Here is a 21,321-nt window from a genome sequence, read left to right on the forward strand (position 1 = left end):
GCTTTTTAGACGCTAAAATTCTCAGCCGGACGCGATCTGAGAAGTCCAATTTTCTGGGTCTCCCTGCTCCTTTCTAGTGCCCAAAATCCTTTCCCTCTTTAAAATTCTTCCTAATCCTATACACAGTAGAAAGAGGAGTTCCTGTTCTCTTTGCCAATGTATTTACATCATCAATTCCTTGATTACACAACTCAAAAATCAACCTTCTTTTATCTTCAGCAGACATTGTTGACAGTGCTGAGGAAAATGACGTCTGCTACAAATTCAGGGGAGGTAACTCTAATTGTACTATACTCAGTAGGCCAAGATGAGTTACCTCCCTTAAACCATTACTTAGTTTTAAGTATCAGTGAATCAGTTGAGGTGTTAGGATAGCTCAAAGTAAGAAGAAAAATTCTCAATAATTATGAACCAGACTATATGTGGCATATGTCCGGTATTTATTCACACCCATTCTAAAACATTACTGTGAAAACACATAGCTGAACACGTCTCCCGAGTTGTCCGGAGTTATCAAACATGTTATCTTTTAGTTTGTATTGATTGTATGACCAGAATTCCTGAAGTTGGTGAGTCAGTGACGAAGAAAACACCGTTGCTGCGGTGTAGGGATCTACAACACAGCGTTACTCTATTCAATAAACAATACCTCCTTGTGCACAATGATGTACACTTCGTTATAGACATTATTGGTGAGAAGGACAGACAAGAAGGCTCGTTTGCAAACACTTTTATATTTCTGCGTTTTAGTTGAGAAACACGAACCAACTTACTTCTGATATCTGGCTTCCAAACCATTTTGAAATGCCAGTTAAAGTTTGGATAATGTTGATAATGACACATATCGTTCCTCAACAGCATACAGCTGTCAGCCATGATTCATCTTATCACACGATGAAATTGATGACATTCCAGTTTTGTCAAATCAGTTAAAATTAGGGACTATCAATTACTAACTGCCAGTTTTAAAACAGAAAGTATTATAAGCTTATAAACTATACGCACGAACGTAACGCATTGTTAACACTGTCCATGGCAATATGTTAGCAATATATCCCTAAATGCAAGGAAACACACGCCCCCTTGCCCCCCCCCCCCCCCCCCCCCCAGCTCGTGCAGTCATAAAGGGCGAAACCCCGAAAATCAATTGCTAAGATGACATCTGTTGTTCGCGAAGATTGTTCGCGCTACCCAAGTATGCTGTAGGCCTGTACGGATTGAGTGATACACTGCATAGGCACTGTCTTCTTTACAGATATCTGCTAAACGTTCATTGTTAGATTACAAGTGACATAAATTGGTATTTTTGCATCACTATTAACCAGTCCTCATATCAAGTGTCAACGGAAATGTGAGCAAAACCTGCCCAATCAGCCAACACCATCGACGTCACCAATGAATGTACAATATCATTTACAACGTGGTCACCGTTTCTTTTGTACGAGTCCCATCCGTGGTAGTTGTACCTGTAAGATGCGTGTTTTCATAAGGTGTCTGACTCTGAGAGTGTTGGTCGAAACCTTGAGGGAATTGAACCAAACAAACGCAAATGCATGTGTAGTTTATACTCTTACAGATATACTGAATTACCAATAAAAACGGAGGACTGAGTTCAAACTTTATCATTATAGTTGACAGATTTTTTGGAATTGCATTTAGAGTTCACGAAAACAAAATCATCAAAACTGGTACTCTAAAATAATTCAAGGACAGTACCTCGTAGTCTCTATGGGCATTGATGACTGCGTTGCATGGTCTCTATATATAGTGAATTATCCAGTTCATGACGGCTATGGGCACAGACTCCATAGTCTGTGAAACGTCTGATCACGTGAAGCCGCAGTCACTCGTCTTGGGTTGGCGGTCATTCAGTCTTTGAGTCCCGTTCCAAAGTGTTCTCTTGGACTTCAATCCGGACTGAGTGCCATTGCAGGGTGGGCACGAACGTGGTCTTGCTAGAAGAAGTGATTCTGTAAGAGTGGTAACATGTGGAGTGTTATTACTAGGTCAATATAGCGAGGAGCTAGCACGCCATTTCTTCGCCCTGGATCGAGATTCTGGGACACCACTGGTTCAGACCAATAGCACACCACAACATGATACTTGGACCATACCACGGGTATCATTCAACAATACTCTCCTTTGAAAAGCGTGCTCCATGCCTTCGCATGTCACACTGTTATCGGGTGTCAGAACACAATAGCAGAAACAGAGCAGAGATCTCCATAGTCGATATCGCAATTTCTGTGTTGAGTTTTGACGGTGACGAGCGGTGAAATCAGAACCATATGCATGATGCTAGTCTCTGCAGAACTTTTCTTCGCGCGCAAACTTATCAGCACTAACGGGTCTGTTGTGTGTTCCTATGGTCTGATGTGCTGGTTCCGCCTCTCTGGTGAACAGATCCTTGAAATTGTTGCTCACAATCTGTCGTTTAGATGTTGTGATGTTACTGCAATTACTGGATGCTATTCGTCTCGTGATACCGCTCATGCAGACTGTCTTATCATGAACACTGAAATGGCTGGCTACCCTCTGGCCAGTAGTTCCAAGGCTTGGTTCCTCTGATCTGCCGTAAGTCGTGGTATGACGATTGTGTAAAAACAAGAATTATTGCAGGCAAGTGGGAATTCGCTTTTATCGTCCTGAATTATCAAGATCAGTTCATGGTGAAAGAAAAATATTGTTATATCCGCAATGTAATTGACTGTCAACCATACAAACATTTATCTTAATTCTAACCCAGGCTGCTCAGTATCATAGGTACCTCAAACATCTTGGAATCATCTCTGGACCGGACGATCCTCTGGACTTTTCACTATATGCAAGTCCATTACGATTTGCACGAGCATCATTCGGAACCTTATACCTAATATGCACTTTTAGGTGCGTGTGGTCTGTATGCTGTATCAGCAGGAAATGCAATGATGTTGATAGTAATTGTCAATTTGGATTGAAGAACATGTTAACAAAACGGTGCAATCATAATAAGATCACAACCATGATTTGAAAGGTGACGTTTCTTTTGCGATTCACTATATATCCAACCAACCTATTTTGTAAAGTATAACAAAAAGATGACAAGGCGAGAAACATTTAGTGCACATAAAACTGTTAATATCATGTGGTCTCACTGGTCGCTACATTTGTTTGCAGAAGAGAATCTGAATGAAAGGAATCTGACCTAAATGGATTTATTGAGGCATGAATCTCTATTCATTCACAGCTTGTTTTATTTTGTAAATGTAAGCATTGTGATGTTTCATTAGTCGTTGCGAATAGGCTCAAAGATTATAAATGTTGGTTTGTCATATTTGTTTCCGCAGTACCATCTCACCTGTCATCATGAGTCAAAGTGCAAGGATTTATCATGTTCGTTGGATGTGCAAGTTTTAAAATCTAAGCTACTGCGTCACACTTCTAAAATATTAACTAACAAAAGTATTGATATCCCAGTAGAAGAGATGTATAGGTTGAAGATTGACAGGTGTTGAATGTTCAGTGTAGAGTGAGTGAGTGAGTTAATATTTAACGTCACATCGGCAATATTTCAGCCATATCGTGACGAGAACATTTTTTACTAAAGTGAAATATGCATACATTATAAACACCTGTCGTCAAAGGACAGTAAAACAACTAGAATATCACAGTTATAATTAAAACTAGTGTGGAAAGTTAAAACAAATACCACTATTTGGACAATACAATATAAAATACGGGCTATAGATCGCCAGCAACTGAAGGTAGATCACCATACTAGGGACCATGGGGACTTACAGTACCTTTGCTACCTGCATAGATCCGAGCTGGATTTACACCATCCCTTCAGCTGCTGGCGAGTGTAAGAAATTTTAGCCAAAATTAAAAGAACACAAGTACTATGCTTAAAAATCCTGGAAAGTATAAATTTACTTTGAAGATTTTTGGACTTACGTACCCTCTCAGGAAGACAATAATTTTACAATACTTCAATCCCCTTTGAAGGTACAGCCACCAATGATCAATGTTCCTAATCTATACTACCATCCCTTAGAATACAACTATCTACAGAACATAGCAATTATAATTCAACCAGGAAATCAATTTCATTTAAAAATGCAATAATTAAATGAGCATTTACTGTGTTAAAGAGATCCGAAAGTGTTTTTACATTAAAATATTTATCCCTTATGATGGAGAATTCAACACAGTCAAGCAGGATATGCTTGACCGTGGTTCTCTCATCACAAGGGATGCAAAACGGAGGATCTTCACCTTTCAACAGGTATGCATGTGTATACCTTGTATGACCAATACGACATCGTCGTAATATGACCTCTTCAAATCTGGACTGACAACCCAAGTGGGTATAACCAACGTAGGGTTTTATCTCATGTAATTTATTGATACCCACTTGGGTGTCCCACTTCTTCTGCATCAGATCACGGATATAAGATCTAATGGTGGCTTTGTAATCACTGTAAGGAATAAGAAGTGGTGTCACAGATTTGTTGAGTGCTGCTTTAGCAGCAAGGTCAGCCAATGTGTTACCAGAGATTCCTACATGGCTTGGTAACCAACAGAAGACGACGTCGTATTGGCCAGTAGCAAGATTATTATACAATTCAATAATTTCAATTACAAGTGGATGTTTACAAGAAATATTTTTAATAGCTTGAAGGCAAGAAAGAGAGTCTGAATAGATTATATACTGTTTATGCTGAGGGTGTCTTTGAATATATTTAAGAGCAGTTAGTATTGCGTTAGCTTCAGCTGTAAAAATAGAACTGTTGTCTGGTAATCTAGAAGATATTGTTCTGGATCCAATGACAGTGGCACAAGCCACTGCGCCACCGTCCTTGGACCCATCTGTAAATAAGGATTTATAATTGCTATATTTATGTTTTAATTGATGATATTCTTGTTTGTATTGTAATTCATTTGTTGCTGATTTTTTATATGTGGTCAATGTTAGGTCCACTTGGGGCCTGACCAACTGCCAAGGAGGAGATGAAAGAAGACGGGAGGGAGCTATGTTTTCCAGCTCAATGCCGGCCGAAGAAAGAAAGGGTTTAATTCTGTGTCCTAGAGGCGGGACAAGCGAGGATTTCTTCGTGTATAAATCCTCATGAAGGGGAGTGAAAACGCAGTTATAGGCAGGGTTAGAGTCATTAGAGTATAACTTAGTAATGTACTGTAAAGCTAACTTTATACGGCGCTGCTCAAGAGATGGTTCATCAGCCTCAACGTAGAGACTGTCAATAGGTGAAGTTCTGAAGGACCCAAGACAAAGTCTTAGGCCTTGGTGGTGGACAGAATCGAGAAGTTTAAGGTTGCTTTTGCAGGCTCCGCCATATACGATGGAGCCATAATCAAGTTTTGAACGGACCAGTGATCGATATAGGTGTAAGAGGGTTGCTTGATCCCCTCCCCACTTTGAGTTGGAAACAACTTTCAACAAGTCGAGAGCCTTAAGGCATTTAGTTTTAAGGAACTTAATATGAGGCAGAAATGTTAAGTGGGAATCAAAGATTAGGCCCAAGAACTTGGCCTCCTTAACAACTCTGATGGGAGTGCCATCTAGAGATAGTTCAGGGTCCTTATGTGGCTTATAATTTCTGCAAAAATGTATACAATTAGTTTTGGATTTAGAAAACTTAAAGCCGTTTTCAAGACACCATTTATTTATTTTGTTTAAACACATCTGCAGTTGCCGTTCAATAGTATGCATAGTTTTCCCACGACAAGAAATATTAAAATCATCCACAAATAGCGATCCATCAATTGAATCATTTAAAACTTTTGATAAACTATTTATCTTTATACTAAAAAGAGTGACAGACAAAATACTGCCTTGTGGAACACCCTGATCCTGATTGTAATGATCAGACAGGGTAGAACCCACTCGGACCTGGAATTGTCTGTCACTTAAAAACTTGGCAATAAATTCAGGCAAACGACCTCGCAAGCCGAAGTCATGTAAATCTTGTAAAATGCCATATTTCCAGGTAGTGTCATATGCCTTCTCAAGGTCAAAAAAGATAGAGACAGCATGTTGTTTTTTGATTAGTGCGTTTTTAACAAATGATTCTAAACGCACTAAGTGATCGACAGTATTTTTACGGAAACCACATTGTATATCTGTGATAAGGTTATTTGTTTCCAAGTACCAAACAAGTCGATTATTTATCATGCGTTCCATGGTTTTGCAAACACAGCTAGTTAGTGAAATTGCATAATTGCTCAATCTAGAGTAAGATGTATTTCTTGGCAGTGATGAACGGAGAGTGGAAGAAATACATTTACAAGAAAAAAGAGATCTCCCTCATTTCTGGGGTCTCTGGGGAACATAGACTTGGAAGATGATCCTGCTTCATTGCTACCGGTCGCTTTTTGGGGGGACCATGCACGTTACACAACTGTAAATTTGGGATTCGATCTCCCGAACAAAGTGTGTGTGTCCAACAACAGAGAAAACCACGTGCACATACACCCGAGGCTCATCCAAGTCTCAGCAAGAGCCAGATCCTAGGTATCGATATGATTCTAGAGTAAGATGTATTTCTTGGCAGTGATGAATGGAGAGTGGAAGAAATACATTTACAAGAAAAAAGAGATCTCCCTCATTTCTGGGGTCTCTGGGGAACATAGACTTGGAAGATGATCCTGCTTCATTGCTACCGGTCGCTTTTTGGGGGGACCATGCACGTTACACAACTGTAAATTTGGGATTCGATCTCCCGAACAAAGTGTGTGTGTCCAACAACAGAGAAAACCACGTGCACATACACCCGAGGCTCATCCAAGTCTCAGCAAGAGCCAGATCCTAGGTATCGATATTGGTCGATAATTGGACGGATCAGTATGATCACGTCCAGGTTTAGGTATTGGTACTACTATGGCGTCACGCCATGAGTGAGGAAAGTTACCCGAAGTCCAAATATCATCAAAAATATTGAGAAGAGTTTCTAGGCAGGATTCTGGTAAATGCTTTAGGAGTTGATAATGTATGTTATCAGCTCCTGTAGCAGTATCATGGGCTTGATCAAGAGCAGTATGGAGTTCATGAAGAGAAAAAGCTTCATTATAATCCTCCCCATTATCTGAATGGAAGTTAATAGTTTTCTTTTCTTGTTGTTTTTTATACTGCTGGAATTTAGGTACATAATTAGAAGAGGAAGAATGTTTAGCGAGGGTTTCACCCAGTTTATTTGCAATATCTGATTTTTCCGTTAGTAATTGATCTCCATGTTTAAGATGATGGACAGTAGATTTAGTACCTTTACCTTTAATTTTCTGGACCATGTTCCATACCTTGGACATGGGTGTCCGAGAATTTATTTTGGTTACATAATTTTGCCAAGATTGGCGTTTGTTCTGTTTAAAAGTACGCCGTGCTTTAGCATTTAAAATTTTAAATTTATTTAAGTAATGCACCATAGGATGGCGACGGAAATAATGTTCTGCTTTTTTCCTTGCCTTCCTAGCTTGTTTGCAGTCATCGTTGAACCATGGTTTTCGGATATGTGGAACAGCAGAGGACTTTGGAATACACTCATCAGCATTGTTATTTAGTTCATCAGAAAAGCACTTGATAGCATCAGGAACGTCAATAAAATGTTCAGGTTTAAGTTTGTCAGCACATTGTATGGTATATAAAGGCCAGTTAGCCTTTTTAAAATTTCATCTGGATAATGGAAGAGTATCAGATGGGGTCACACGTTTAAGTATAGTAGGAAAATGGTCACTTCCACAAAGGTCATCCTGGACTGACCACTCAAATTCATTAAGTAAGCTGGTCAAGGGCTGAATATGTTCCTGTTCCAGGATGTAAATATGTATCTGCACCTCCATTGTAGATACATAAATTATTATTTGAAATAAAATCTTCAATAATTTTACCTTTAGTGTTTGTGGTCGCACTCCCCCAGAGCGGGTTGTGGCCATTCAGATCGCCCATGAGTACACATGGTTTGGGAAGTTCATCATAGAGAGACTGAAGATCAGCCAGAATAAGAGTTGATGATGGCGGAATGTACAATGAACACAGAGTAAGTGTAATGTTCAACGTAAGTCGTACTGCAACTGCCTGAAGGTTTGTTGTGAGTTTCACATCACTGTGGATAACGCCATTTCTGACAAGAATGGATGATCCTCCAGTGGCCCTATTTTCAGCAGGAGAATAATAATTATATGTGCTGAACTGACGAACGTTTAAAGAATCTGTCTGCTTCAGATGCGTTTCTTGTAAGCAGATTGCTGACGGTTGAAAGTCTTGGTCTAATAGATGTAGCTCATGCAAATTATTTTTAAGGCCTCTGCAGTTCCACTGTAAAATGTTCGAAGAAACTATTTCTTTGGGGGGTTTATTGGGGATCTACCCCTTGACTTTCGAGAGGGTGACAGACTATGTGCCCTGTGCTGGATGTTTTCGGACACGTCCATGGCTTCAAGGGATCCAAACCTATTGTATATCTGGATCTTATCTTCTGCACCTTTAGAGGCTCTGCCACTCTGATTTTTCTTACAAGTATCATTGTTTGGTTTCACTTTGGTTTTTGAAACCTGTTTTCCATAATTTCCAAGAGAGAGTGTTGGGGTAGACTGTGATGATGATTTATCCTTTGACACTGACCGAGATTGAACTTCAACTGTGACTGGTGTTTTTGATTGTGATTCAATCGTTTGTGTTGACTGGTGAGGTGAGTATACCTCAGGTGTATCAGTGTCAACCCATGTCAAATCAGTTTGACATGATGTGGAAAAGGTGGACATAGGTGCAGTTGCTTTTTGACTCGTTCCAGCGGATACTCGAGTAACTGAGGCATATGACTGATTTGGTTCTGGGGTCTGAAGAGCAAGCTTTTTGGCAGCAGCAAAACTAATATTTCTGGTGAATTTAATTTTGTTTATTTCCATCTGTTGTTTCCATAATGGACAGTCTTTAGAAAAAGATGAATGAGTGCCAGTGCAGTTTGTACATTTTTTAAAGTTACTATCACAATCTTCAGTCACGTGAGTTTTTTCACCGCAGTGAGCGCATGTTATGGAATTTGTGCAGCTATTGACACCATGTCCATACTTTTGACATTTAAAACACCTCAGAGGGTTTGGTATATAAATGTCAACGTTGATATTGCAATATCCTGCTTTAATTGATGTTGGAGCAGTTGGCGAAGAAAAATGGAATAAGTAGGTATTTGTTGGTCTATTTTCAGAGTTTTTCCGGGTCATAAATCGTTTCACAAGAGTTACTCCTTGGTCCTTCATTTCCGAGGCAATGTCCAGTTCATTCATATCGGCAAACAGTTGGTCCCGGTCTCGCACAATGCCTTTACTTGAGTTCAAAGTTCTATGCGGAGTAACTGATACCGGTATTCCAACGAATAACTCAGTGGACATCAAATTTGTTGCCTGCTGTTTTCTACTGCATTCTATGAGCAGAGAACCTGTACGTAACCTTTTTATGTTGAAAATTCACCAGCAATACCATACACACCTTTTGATACCGCAAAAGGATTGAGTTTTAGAGGTGATTTGTCAAGTGTCTCGATCACGAGAAATCGTGGCCAGTATTCATTTGAGTTTGAAGGTCGTCGATCATCATCATCACTGTCCAGTTGACGCTTGTTTCGTTTTAGGGGGGTTTTGTATTCCATAGTAAGTGTATAAGTTTCATCATCCGAGCTCCCCACCCACCACGGAGTATCACAAGGACAATGCTAAAAACAAGCGGGTCTCCAGCTTGCAGCACCAAGGATACCCGGATGATATACTCCAGTAGAAAAATTAAAAGATTAATGATTCCACCAGATTGGCCCATGAGCCACCGCCTTCTGGCATACAACTCTAGGCAAAAACAGATATTAACTTAGGTATTGAAATTCGGAGTCCAAAAGTTCGCCAAGACTTTAAAACATATCAAAGTATAATTTTCAAACTTTGGTGCAACAGTACAATATGTAGCACAGGGCTTGGCGTGACCAGCCGATTGATTGAATTGGGCCTATTCAACCACCCGTCTAGGTGAAGTTAGGGCCGAAGTGGTGTGTTGGGCAACAGGATCACCTAGTCATTGTTCCAGTGCCCTCAACCACCAGGATCCCCTCCTCCACCGACACAGGGGCGCAACCCACGGCCAACAGGTTGCCCAATTTGGTCGCCTCTTACGACCAGCAATGGGGTGCTGTGGACACATTCTGTCCCGGGTCCACACGGGAGAAGAGCACTTAGCGTTACCCAGCACCCACCACGAGGAGGTGGCTCTTCACGGGTGCCTTCAGTGTAGAACAAACGTAAAAGGCTTGTCGATTTAGCATGCAGATGAGCGTAAAAGCACTCCTTAAATACATTTCAACAGCCATCCCTATATATAAGATACAGTTCCAGATACAAACACTACGCCATGCTGCGACCTTCTCATAGCACACAACATCCATAGGAAGCAAAACAAATGGATGGGTTCAAACCCACATTCAGCGACCCATAATAAAGTAAATTCATCATAACACATACGTAGTAACGTGACTACGTTACTATTTGTAAATCGTAGAAAAACAAAATTCGTAAATGAACGAGATTAACGGTTATTCATAATAACTGCGTTTACTGCTAGGGTGGCGTGGTACGACGAAGTGACTTCAAGTTGCCATGCTAACAGAATACATAGTGGTCAATTTTATTCAAGTCTTCAGTGCACCGTTGCTATCTGAGACACAATCTACATACTCACAACAAACTGCTGCTGTTGTCGTGCCGAGACAACACCCGGCCTTGACCTAGACCGTTACGCTAAATGTTTCCAACAATATTCTTACAACGCATAACGCTATTTCACAAAACATTTACAAAACATTTACAAAACAGCACAATACACTGTATATTTATGTGGTCTTGACCGGGCAATACTGATGCTATTTGTCACATGATCTGCATGCTGTTCATCAATCAAAGGGAGAAATCAGTCTAAAGTTAAAAGGGTGGCTTCGTCATTAATATCGACCGAGCACCTTTTTCCCTACGACTTTGAACTGGCCAGCAAGTACATTGGATTGTACGGCTGGACTGATGTTAGGCTGCTGCCCTCCTGCCCATAATGAAATGACACCTGAAAAAAGACGACAGTGATTTTTATATGCGAATAAGCCAGTTATTAATACATCACTTTATGCTTTCGCTAACTGATAAAGTAGTAATTGTAAACACATTACGAGCTGTGGGTAAACTAACGACACATTAATGGTTTATATCTATGATTCTACTAAGAATTGTACACAATACAATGTATTAATAGTCAAGAAACCAACTGACACAAGTAATTGCAAGTTGCTTCTTTTCTTTTTGTAATTAACGGTGTAACACGTACATGAACCGATTTACCGAATTATTGCCTTTGTTATATTGAGGATCCTCTCAAGAGGAAGGAGGAAGGTAACTCTAGATACTAAAGGGGGTAGTCGGATATTTGACAATGGATCAGTTAATTTCCTCTGACAACTTTGGTCATTATAATCGCTAATTGCTTTCCTAGCCCCGTCTACTGCCCCTCGTGATGCAGTTTAGATGAGGCAATAAAGGACAAAAAGATATTATCCGTACTAGCTCAATGTATACCAATAAACACTGGATTTCCAGCCTAGTCGTGCTACGCTCCTCCATCACAAAGTGTTTTAACAATCAACATACCAGGTTCAACGACCCATCCATCTTGCTCAGTCCACACTGCCATGGTTTCAGCTGAGATGGTAAAGTCCCATTGTGTCTGTACACCCTGTGGTACGAACAACCTGCCGAAGACCACCAGCTGAAGCTGAGGAACTGTGACAGTGGCGTTAGACCAGGATATATACACCTGGATTACCTAAAAACAAAACAAAACAAAAAACCCCGATAGGTCCTTTTTCAACAGAGCAAAAATCATTCTTACACTCGTCTTTGACATCGTTCCCGCACTGTGTATAATAGTTCGAAGATCCGTCAACTAGTCTTTACAATTGGCTTTTGTTAATTTCTTCTTGTCGTATGATTCCACCGAAAGGGATCGCATGGTTTGGCTCGCTCATATGGATAACAGTTAGATGAACGCTTGTGATATCAGTCACTGGATTGTCCGGTCCAGAGATGATTCCAAGATGTTTGAGGTACCTACGATACTGAGCAGCCTAGGTTAGGATTAAGATAAATGTTTGTATGGTTGACAGTCAATTACATGGAGGATATAACAATATTTTTCTTTCACCATGAACTGATCTTGATAATTCAGGACGATATTGAATTCTTTGAATTATCTAACAATTAAGGTGTATATTTTCCAGAGTACATACTTCATCGGCATCGAAGGATCCTCGATTGGTAAGAGACACAGATCCAGTCAAGTCGGTCCCGGCTGTCACCTGATCGGGATACTCCAAGGTGTCGTAGAAGAAGCTGGTGTAGGACAGGCCGTAGCCGAAGGGGAAGAGAACTGGATACGTGGCGTACCGGTATGTGCGTTCAACCATTGAGTAGTTGGTCATGTCAGGCACCTTGTGAAAGAATGTATGCAGAGAGTCAATACATACATGTCATGAGTGACACTTATGGAGAAGGTATCCAAGATGCCTGACTATGATTCACTGAAGGTAAACTTGCTGGTAGATCCATACAGTACGTCTATGATCAGAGCTGACACACTGTGATGTTAAGTGCCTTTGGCGTTATACATAATATACTTCCTGAGAGTTCCATTACGAAGGAAAGACACCTTTACGGATAGCAGTTTAGTGTCCTTGTGAAATACCGAAACATCGCTACTTCAGCTACAACATCAAACAATTCCAAGCACTAAGATCATAGTAAAGGTCGTATCTTCAACAAATAACAGAACATTCACCATTATTCATGGTATATCATACCTCAAACCATGGCACTATCACTCTAATGCATGTAAACCTACACAATCACAGGCACGAAAATACCCTATCCGTACTGATATTTCTGGATATACATCAAATCTACATTATTTGAACCACATTACTCAACGCATGTAGAAGCTGAGCGAACTCTATCCACTGCGACCGTTCATCTTCAACTTTTACATGCCCATATTGATGTAAATTGATCAAAGAACTTTTGAGAAAGATTCGAGCAGTGTTCAGAGTTGGTAATAACTAGGAAAGGTTTAAAGTCAAATACATATACCCACCGTGTCTATATACCTTGGCCATGTGACCGGAAGTCTCCCAGCTGGAATTGAGTTGGGGCCTTCAGCTAAAAGAATTCTTCGCAATGCCTTGCCAGTTTCTTGTGCTGGGAAAAATAGTTCCATGATGACATTAACCTTTGAACTCTCTACAGCCCATGTGACGTTGAGGGGACCAGCATTGAAGAGAAGGAGGATGACCTTCGCACCTTCTGAAAGGAAAGGCGGAGGATGAATAGTTATTGGAAATGATAGTGGTGCTTGGTGTTATTGCTGCTGATTTTTGTGCTTGTAGGTCTAGAAGGGAACAACACTGTCTTAATATGCGACTGATAAATGGCCATTCAAGAAGATGAAATTCCACACTGGTTGTTAAATGTACCTTTACGTACCCTGACCGTAGTTGACGGCATCCTGCAGCAGTTGCAGCTGTTGTCCAGGGAGGTCCAGGTTGGCCTTGTCGTTGCCTTCAGATTCTAGTTCAGCTCCTGACAGAAACGTGTTCTTACATTCCCCAACAAGCCCTCAGCACAATGCCACATAAAAATGTGCTGTGACAAAATATAAAATTTCAACACCACAGGATCATTAGACTTCCAACATCCCTCCTTCAGCCACATAGTATTGAGAAGCACGCGACAGGATCGCCGTTAACTACTGATGCAGCCACGTAGAAAACTGTTCTTTTCTTAAAATCGTATGAGATGGTGATTTAATATTCAAACGAACACGCCATTTCTTTATTCAATACACTATAAGCAAATTGTGTTTGTAATAACAATACACAATAATGTCCTATTGAAATCAATTACGGACTCACCTGTCCCAAGACACACAAATACCAGATCACTGCCTTTTGCCGCTGTTTGGACTTCCTGTCGGTTATACTGAGTGCAATTGTTGTCCGAGCAGCCAGCCCCATATCTCACCGTCGTCCAGATAGATTGTATACCTTGTAGAGGGGTGGTGGTGTATTTAGGATCCATGTCAGGAGTATAAAATCCAAATAGTGCTTTAGGATTGTTGGCCATCGGTCCCACAACCTGTTAGACAAGACTTCATTGATGGTATGTTTGCGTATTTATTACCATTACTATTACATGTGAATGACGCATACTTACATCCGATCCTGTAAAGATATATGATATTTCTTTTTAACAATAACATACACCTACCGCAACATCTCTGTAGTCCGATGGTTTTATGGGAAGGACGTTGTTTTCGTTTTTCAGCAATACAAACGTCTTCAATGCTGCCTCCACGGACAGGTTCCTGTGAGCCTCACCCTGAACTATTGACATGTTTAGTTTAGTGTATTGATTCATTTCCGGTGGATCAAACTCTCCCAGCCTCATTCTGACGTTGAACAAGGCCTTCACACTGGTCCTGACCTTGTCTTCAGTAAGCTTGCCTTGTTTAACTGCATCAACTGTAAGAAAATAGACAATAACGATGAAAGTGTAGCTCATCTCTTACATTTCATGGCCTTACGTTTAGATAGTTTACAATCTGGTGGAGTTTGGAGGTGAAATGAGTTTTCATGTTGTGTTCAATATAATTGCTTGTACAAACGTTCTGTATTAATGACAGCTATCCAGTCCACTCAGATTTCATGCTGCGGATTAATATGGCCCAGTGCAAGTTCAGAATTAGAATGTGACATACACCAAGCTTATTGAGTGTACAGAGGAACTTAAGTTCTTGAGATATGTAATCACGGTTTCATGGGTGATTGTATTCTTGTTTTAACGCTTAGATGACACAAACGTCATGTGTAATAGTAAAACATTCATTTGCATCCGTTAGATATACCGAAGTCAGTGAAAAAAAAAAACCCAGACTTTGTTGACATTGTTTATCCTCCTTAAATGATGCAATTCCCTTATGTAGAACATTGCGTGACTTCAGATAAGAACCATAACACGTCACACGACAAGCTCAGATTGAAAAAATAAACATGAAATTCAACTTCATCTTTTGGGGTTTTTGTATGTTCAAGACGCGTATCTTCGCCAGTGAAAGATGATTTCTTGGATGTGTTTCATCACAAAAGTTACGATAGTGTTTCCACACATACAGCCACACAGGCGTGTGCTACAGATTGTTGATGAAAATAATGCATGGAGGATGGTCAAACCCTTTGGCATCATCATCCCACAGGTAGGTTAACACAGAAAGTATCCCTCCACAGTAATCCCCCACACAATATACTCGTACCAAGCGACATGAATACCGGCTGAGACAGGTTTCCTGACAGTTCAAGGTTGCAGCCAGCCTTCACACACGCGGCAACGGTGTCTACGCTGTTGTTGCGGTAGTGGTGTTGAGTGATGATTCTCTCAATGGCACTTTGATCGCTGATCACATAACCCTTGAAACCCCATTCCGTTCTCAGAATATCCGTCAGAAGCTTCTTGTTGGCACATGATGGAACTCCGTTGATTCTTGAACATAAGTGACGCAAACAGGGAAATACAAAGCCGCATCTCAGTTACCAGTAGCAACAAACAGTGTATAACAAGTTACTCCCTTTATCGTAGTGGTTTGTTCGGTTTGTGCATCCCAATTGTGATATCACTAATAATCATGGAGGCATGTTTCATCAATAAAACAGAACATGTTGCTTTTAATTTTGTACACTACTCATTGAAGCTGCACATGAGGCTGTAGGTCCCGGCCTTGACACATTTGCGGAAGGCTGGGAGAAAAGTCGTGCGCCAGTCTCTTTCAGACACCTGTAAAGCAATTGAGGGTGGTACTATGGTTACTTCTACCAGCAAATTCAGGAAGGAGACATCACAAATGTGATTCACATAGTGTTGTCACGTGGAAATCGAACGTGGAGTGACACTTTAACCACCACGTTATCCCGGTTGTCTCATAGTATACAAAAACATACGTATACTCCATGTCAGGGGTTCAGATAGATATACTTATTACGTATAAAGTGCTACCTCCTTCATGTAAACATTGTTGTATATCCTTATTGTAATGGCTCTGTTGCTCATATATTAAAAAAAGGAGAGGTCACAGATGGACATGTGGACATTATACTAACAGTTCTATGGTTGTACGTAATGCCCTCTGGCCATCCTGCACTGATGTTTCTACGCAGAGAGTTCGAAATTCGTAATTATATTAACTTGTGAATTTGCCACTTCACGGGGGTATTGTTACTGATATGTGTCGTTTTACGTTATGAAAAGGGACTTTAAGGTCTTTAACTCGAAGTTACCTCTGCGTCAAATGAGAAGCGTGAGACAGGTATATTTTCAGGGCCGCCGTGGACATCAAAGTGTTTGCAACCAGCGTTAGCTCTGACATAGCGGGGATCGTTTCCCTGGAGACCCTTCACGAAGTGTGTAGCAAACACTCCACTCAGAAACGGATCCTCTCCATATGTTTCCTTCAGAAAACGAACAATTGGAACTGTATGAATAGAAGCTCACACGCGTATTTGGAGCAAAGGACTCCGCTCAGAAACGAATCTTCACCATATGTTTCCTGCAGAAAATGAACAATTGGAACTGCATGAATAGAAACTTCTACATGACCATTTTCTTGCCTTTTGCATGAGGACATTCTGTCATAACGTTAGTTCCTGACTATGTGAGTGGCTGTAACACAAGAATGTGTTTGTACCTTCCCAGAAAGGTTGACAGCGTCAATGGTCTTTGAGTTTGTGACCCTGCGTCTATTTATCTTGCTTTTTATTGCAGCTGTCTTGAAGTGGACATATGCATGGAGGTTAATATTGAAGGAATTGTTTTATGTATACAATATGTATAGCTGCCTCGTACATCGCTGCTGCATGAATAGTCTTATATTGTTTCGATTGATAATATTTTTTCGATTGAGATATATTGTAATTGTAACCCAGGAGGTTATACATCTGCTATGGGGTCAGACTTTCATTTCCTGATCACTTCGCATGATCGACAAGGCCATGTGATATATTGGCTTACAAATAAGAAAACAACAAAATCTCATAATTCATCAAAAGTAACCAGCATTATCAGATGTTACTGTTCAACTGGAAAGGATTCCACTGAGATTTATTTTTAAAACAGTAGTTCATCAAAACGTGTGATGGCTTGTTCGTAACAATAAAACAATTTACGAAATGCGTAACCCTGTGCATCATTACAGTTCTCAACACCCCCAATTCAAAAGCAGGAGACACCACTGGATTTGACTTCTGTCTCAAAGATATAACACGAAAACTGAATAGACTATGCTTTCGAACAAAAATTGACTTACAATCAATATATAATACTTGCTTGAAGTGAAAAAAATGGATGTGTCAGAGAAGAAAGCACAATATTAGTATTATGCAACACATTCAACTTTGGAACTTCTTTTGTACACCTTTGTGAGTCTAGGTAATAGATCCACACTTCTAACGTTAGCTGTCCGTCAGTTACAGTTAAATATTATTCAGCACAAACCAAACGGACAAACCTGCTGTCCAATACAGTCGCCTTATACGGTAAGCAGTAAAGGTGGGGATCACGAGTATTTCGAGATACCACCTGGATAATGAGAAATGAGAGGTACGAGAAACAAACACTACATAGGTCAAATACTCGTATAACCTGTATAATCAGCATGGTACTTTTGAATGTATGAATTTGTACTACTGTGCAATGAATCACAACATTATACATTAAGATATTTCTATAAACATTCTGCATATTATAACCAACAAAAATCTAAAATTTATCATTGCCCATACTCGCTAGGATACACAGGTGATTTTTAACCGCACATGCTTTTGAATGATTCTCAACACTGATTGGCCACCTAAGCTGGAAAGAAATATGACTGGTTGATGGAACTACTTTTCATGGTCCAAGTTCTTTAACAAAGCTTACCGTTTCATTGCTAATTAGAACGTTCCGAGATTTAGAAAAGAAAACGCAATGGTTAAAGAATATGAATACTCTTCTGTTAGTAGTCGTTTTAGAATGAATAACCCTATAAAAAGGCAGCAACAATTGCTTGCAGTGTTTGACAACAAATACCGCCGCTATTAAGCTAACACGATCCAGAAAAAGTCTCAACAAGAGCCTCTCCGACAATGCACATCAAATCATCAAATTTCCGGGCACAAAATGTACAATCAATAGACAGTTATCTTTCTGTTAATGATAAACATCAGTCCATCACTATATTATTGTCAAACTCTTGTAATTCCACCACCATGAGGTCACTGTCTTTTTCGTATGTCGTAAATCTTCATTCTGTACATACAGGATTCTCAGGTCCAATTTATGGAGGTGTATTCCACTTCAACATCTCAAATGTCAGTCGACCATCTGCTCTAAAGAGGCGTATTCTTCCCACTGACTTGGATTAAGAACAGATTTATCCTTTTTGGATTTGCTGTACTCTACTGAGACCATTGACGTGACTGTTACACGCCTTCCACAGTATAACATGTTTAATTTCAAACGTGTTGAGTTTCTTCGTGGGATGGCTGTTTTAGATATTCCAACTTTTAATCGTTGACTTTCCCTAAAACTGACAGGTATTTGCCAAAGTGTGTTTCAACACCAGAACGTCACCCGTCACTAGACATACATCAATCCTAAATTGTCGACATTTCGGCGCACTGACATAATCAAATAACTTTTCAGCTCTAACAAGCTCAATCATATTGCATTTAAACGATAATTTTTATTCATATTAACAATTGTTAACTGATAGCTATACAAAATATTTTGCTATATTTAAAGCGATTTAAAGTAGTATTTTTCATAGTGTAATTAAATTATTACCGTTAGAGAAGTTTACTACGCTCATGACCACCAATCGGCTGTTTCAGGTCACAAGTCATGTCTCCGGGTGTTTTACTTTTATGTTTTCGTGGTTCTTCTTTTTAAATTACATTGAAATAATATATAGAATAACCAACTCGGTACCGGTGATTACGGAAAATTTGCCCGAGTTGAAACAATGTTCACATTTCTGTGGTACTCGTACCTCTTTGGATATTCTCTACATTGTACACACAAGGTAGAAGGGAAGTCAGCGATATTCCAAAATATTTAGGACAATTAATTTTGCCATACCTGATTCCTTCCCCACCTAGGGTCTCTCACGATGTTGATGACCGGACTGAAACAACTGATACCCTTGTGGTCGCTATATATCCCTTGTGAAGTGTAGTTGTTGTTTTTCGCTCTCACCTCTTCGCCCGTGGCCTGGGCCACCCGGAAAATCAGATCTGTGCTTCAGGAGAAGCGACAACAATTAGCATTTATTGCAAAGTCATGGGACTTGATCAGCCGAGTAACCAATGGTTTCTATGTTGGTGTGTATTTGTCAGTGAGTGAGTGAGTGAGTGAGTGAGTGAGTTAATATTTAACGTCACATCGGCAATATTTCAGTCATATCGTGACGGGAACGTAACATTAAAATGGAATATATGAGTATTATAAAAATCTGTCGACAAAGGACAGTAAAACAACTAGAACATCACAGAAAAGAATGAAAAAACTAGTAATAATGCCTAAAACAATTTATCTATAGAGGACAATATATTATAAAACTGGGCTATAGATTGCCAACAACTGAAGGTAGATCACCATACTAGGGACCATGTTGTCAGTCAGCATAAAATTACAGAGAAATAGATTTGCAGTTTGTACACACCATCTATATTCTATACAAAATATACAGAAAGAGCATGTTGTCACTGGTAAAAAGGTTGAAAAAAAGTTAAAACAACATTTTGAGAATGTTACTGTATGTATCCTTTCTTTATAGTTACTTAGCAGCGGTATTAGATATAACAGATACTACTTGCAATGCAGGCGAGGAAGCAATTTCCATAAACCACAGATGATTGCTTCTTAAAGATTCAGACTGTATTACAGGGTCTTCTTATGAAGCTATGAATTATTGATCGATTTTGCGAAAAGACGACTTGTAAACCAAGAACATTGTGTGGATAAAACATAAATAGTGTTAATGTTCCGACTATATGAACTGTACTGCTGCAGTATGTCTTACCTGAATGAGGCTGCAAGTCCTAAAGCCTGGGGGAAGGATGTAGCCTCACCCGCCCATACATCCCCTCGGAGACACTCAGTGTCCCAAACGTAGGGTTTGATTCCAAGTCGGGATATAGCAGGGGCGGGACCACCATTAATTCCTGACCCCCCACGGGCCATCTGTAGCTGGATCTCGTCCAAGGCGAGACGACCTACCAGATCGTCGACTCTGTCCTCCCAGGGTAGAGAGGTGTTTCTAAATGGGTAGTCCCCCACCACGAACGGGACGAGAGCGAGAAGAAGGAGAAGCATTGTGTGTGGACGACACAGGGAAAGTGACTGTGTGACGACAAATAACGATGTGTTACGGGAACAATGTCAGTCATTTTATATTTGGCTTATATAAATACCATGACATGTTTACCCTGAAGGTTATGAGATAAGATAAGGAAACCGATTGTTAGATTTACCGAGTTGTGAGCCTGGATTGGTTTGACAAACGTAAATGGAAACTATGAAGTATCTGACACCTAAATAAAGCATATTTCTCATGAAGATGCGGCTATACAGCTGCAAAAAGTATAATCACCTGACGCTCCAATAAATAATTCACGGAAGAAATGAGAGGGATTTTACTTGTAATTGAGTGAAAACAATAATAGCAAAAATAATAGTGCATATATCGAGCTAATACCTCACGCTCTTTCCATGTTCGAAACAGGGTTACTTCACGAGTGACACATGTCAGCAATGGCATGTTCAGTTATCTGTTCTGTACCCACACCCACTGTAAAGACATTTCTGTGAAAACACAAAGCTGAACCGCCGAGAACTGGTGTTGAAGACGGCATTTCACTGCAACGTGATCTTATTCCGGTTGTTAACCAATTTCAACTGAACAAACACCTGTGAGAATCACAAATGTCACCAAGTTATCAGTAATGAATACACGTTATTAGCAGGCATTGGTTGGTTGATCCTATTTCTTGAAGTTGGTGGATCAGGAACGAGGAATACGACTTATGGACAACCAAACTATGCTTTATTTAATAATGAAGACGTCCTAATACATAAAGATATTCTTCGTTATGATCCATACTGGTAATTATAAGTCATCTAGTCGAGAAACTCCTTAAGTAACTAACTCAACCTTAACATAAATAT

General features: G+C 40.0%; 1 protein-coding gene across 1 annotated transcript; it reads right to left on the reverse strand.

The window, feature by feature from the left end:
* Positions 1–10,645: 10,645 nt before the first annotated feature.
* On the reverse strand, positions 10,646–20,498 carry LOC137287040 (uncharacterized). The gene is made up of 12 exons (XM_067819150.1): positions 20,177–20,498; positions 19,234–19,393; positions 16,395–16,565; positions 15,803–15,894; positions 15,377–15,603; positions 14,335–14,588; positions 13,980–14,202; positions 13,552–13,647; positions 13,163–13,368; positions 12,303–12,503; positions 11,665–11,839; positions 10,646–11,086 (listed from the first exon to the last, which is right to left on the reverse strand). The coding sequence occupies exons 1-12, from the start codon at positions 20,467–20,469 to the stop codon at positions 10,971–10,973; spliced, it is 2,214 nt and encodes a 737-aa protein (XP_067675251.1). The 5' UTR covers positions 20,470–20,498; the 3' UTR covers positions 10,646–10,970.
* Positions 20,499–21,321: the final 823 nt, after the last annotated feature.

The sequence above is a fragment of the Haliotis asinina genome, chromosome 6, assembly GCF_037392515.1.
Source record: "Haliotis asinina isolate JCU_RB_2024 chromosome 6, JCU_Hal_asi_v2, whole genome shotgun sequence".
Classification (NCBI taxonomy): domain Eukaryota; kingdom Metazoa; phylum Mollusca; class Gastropoda; order Lepetellida; family Haliotidae; genus Haliotis; species Haliotis asinina.

Excerpts from the sequence above, each read along its gene's own strand:
- LOC137287040 (XM_067819150.1), bottom strand. The coding sequence starts at position 20,469 with ATGCTTCTCCTTCTTCTCGCTCTCGTCCCGTTCGTGGTGGGGGACTAC. Across the intron at positions 13,369-13,551 it reads TGCCGTCAACTACGGTCAGG|GTGCGAAGGTCATCCTCCTT; the intron begins GTACGTAAAGGT and ends TCCTTTCAGAAG. Across the intron at positions 11,840-12,302 it reads GATCCTTCGATGCCGATGAA|GTAATCCAGGTGTATATATC; the intron begins GTATGTACTCTG and ends TTTTGTTTTTAG.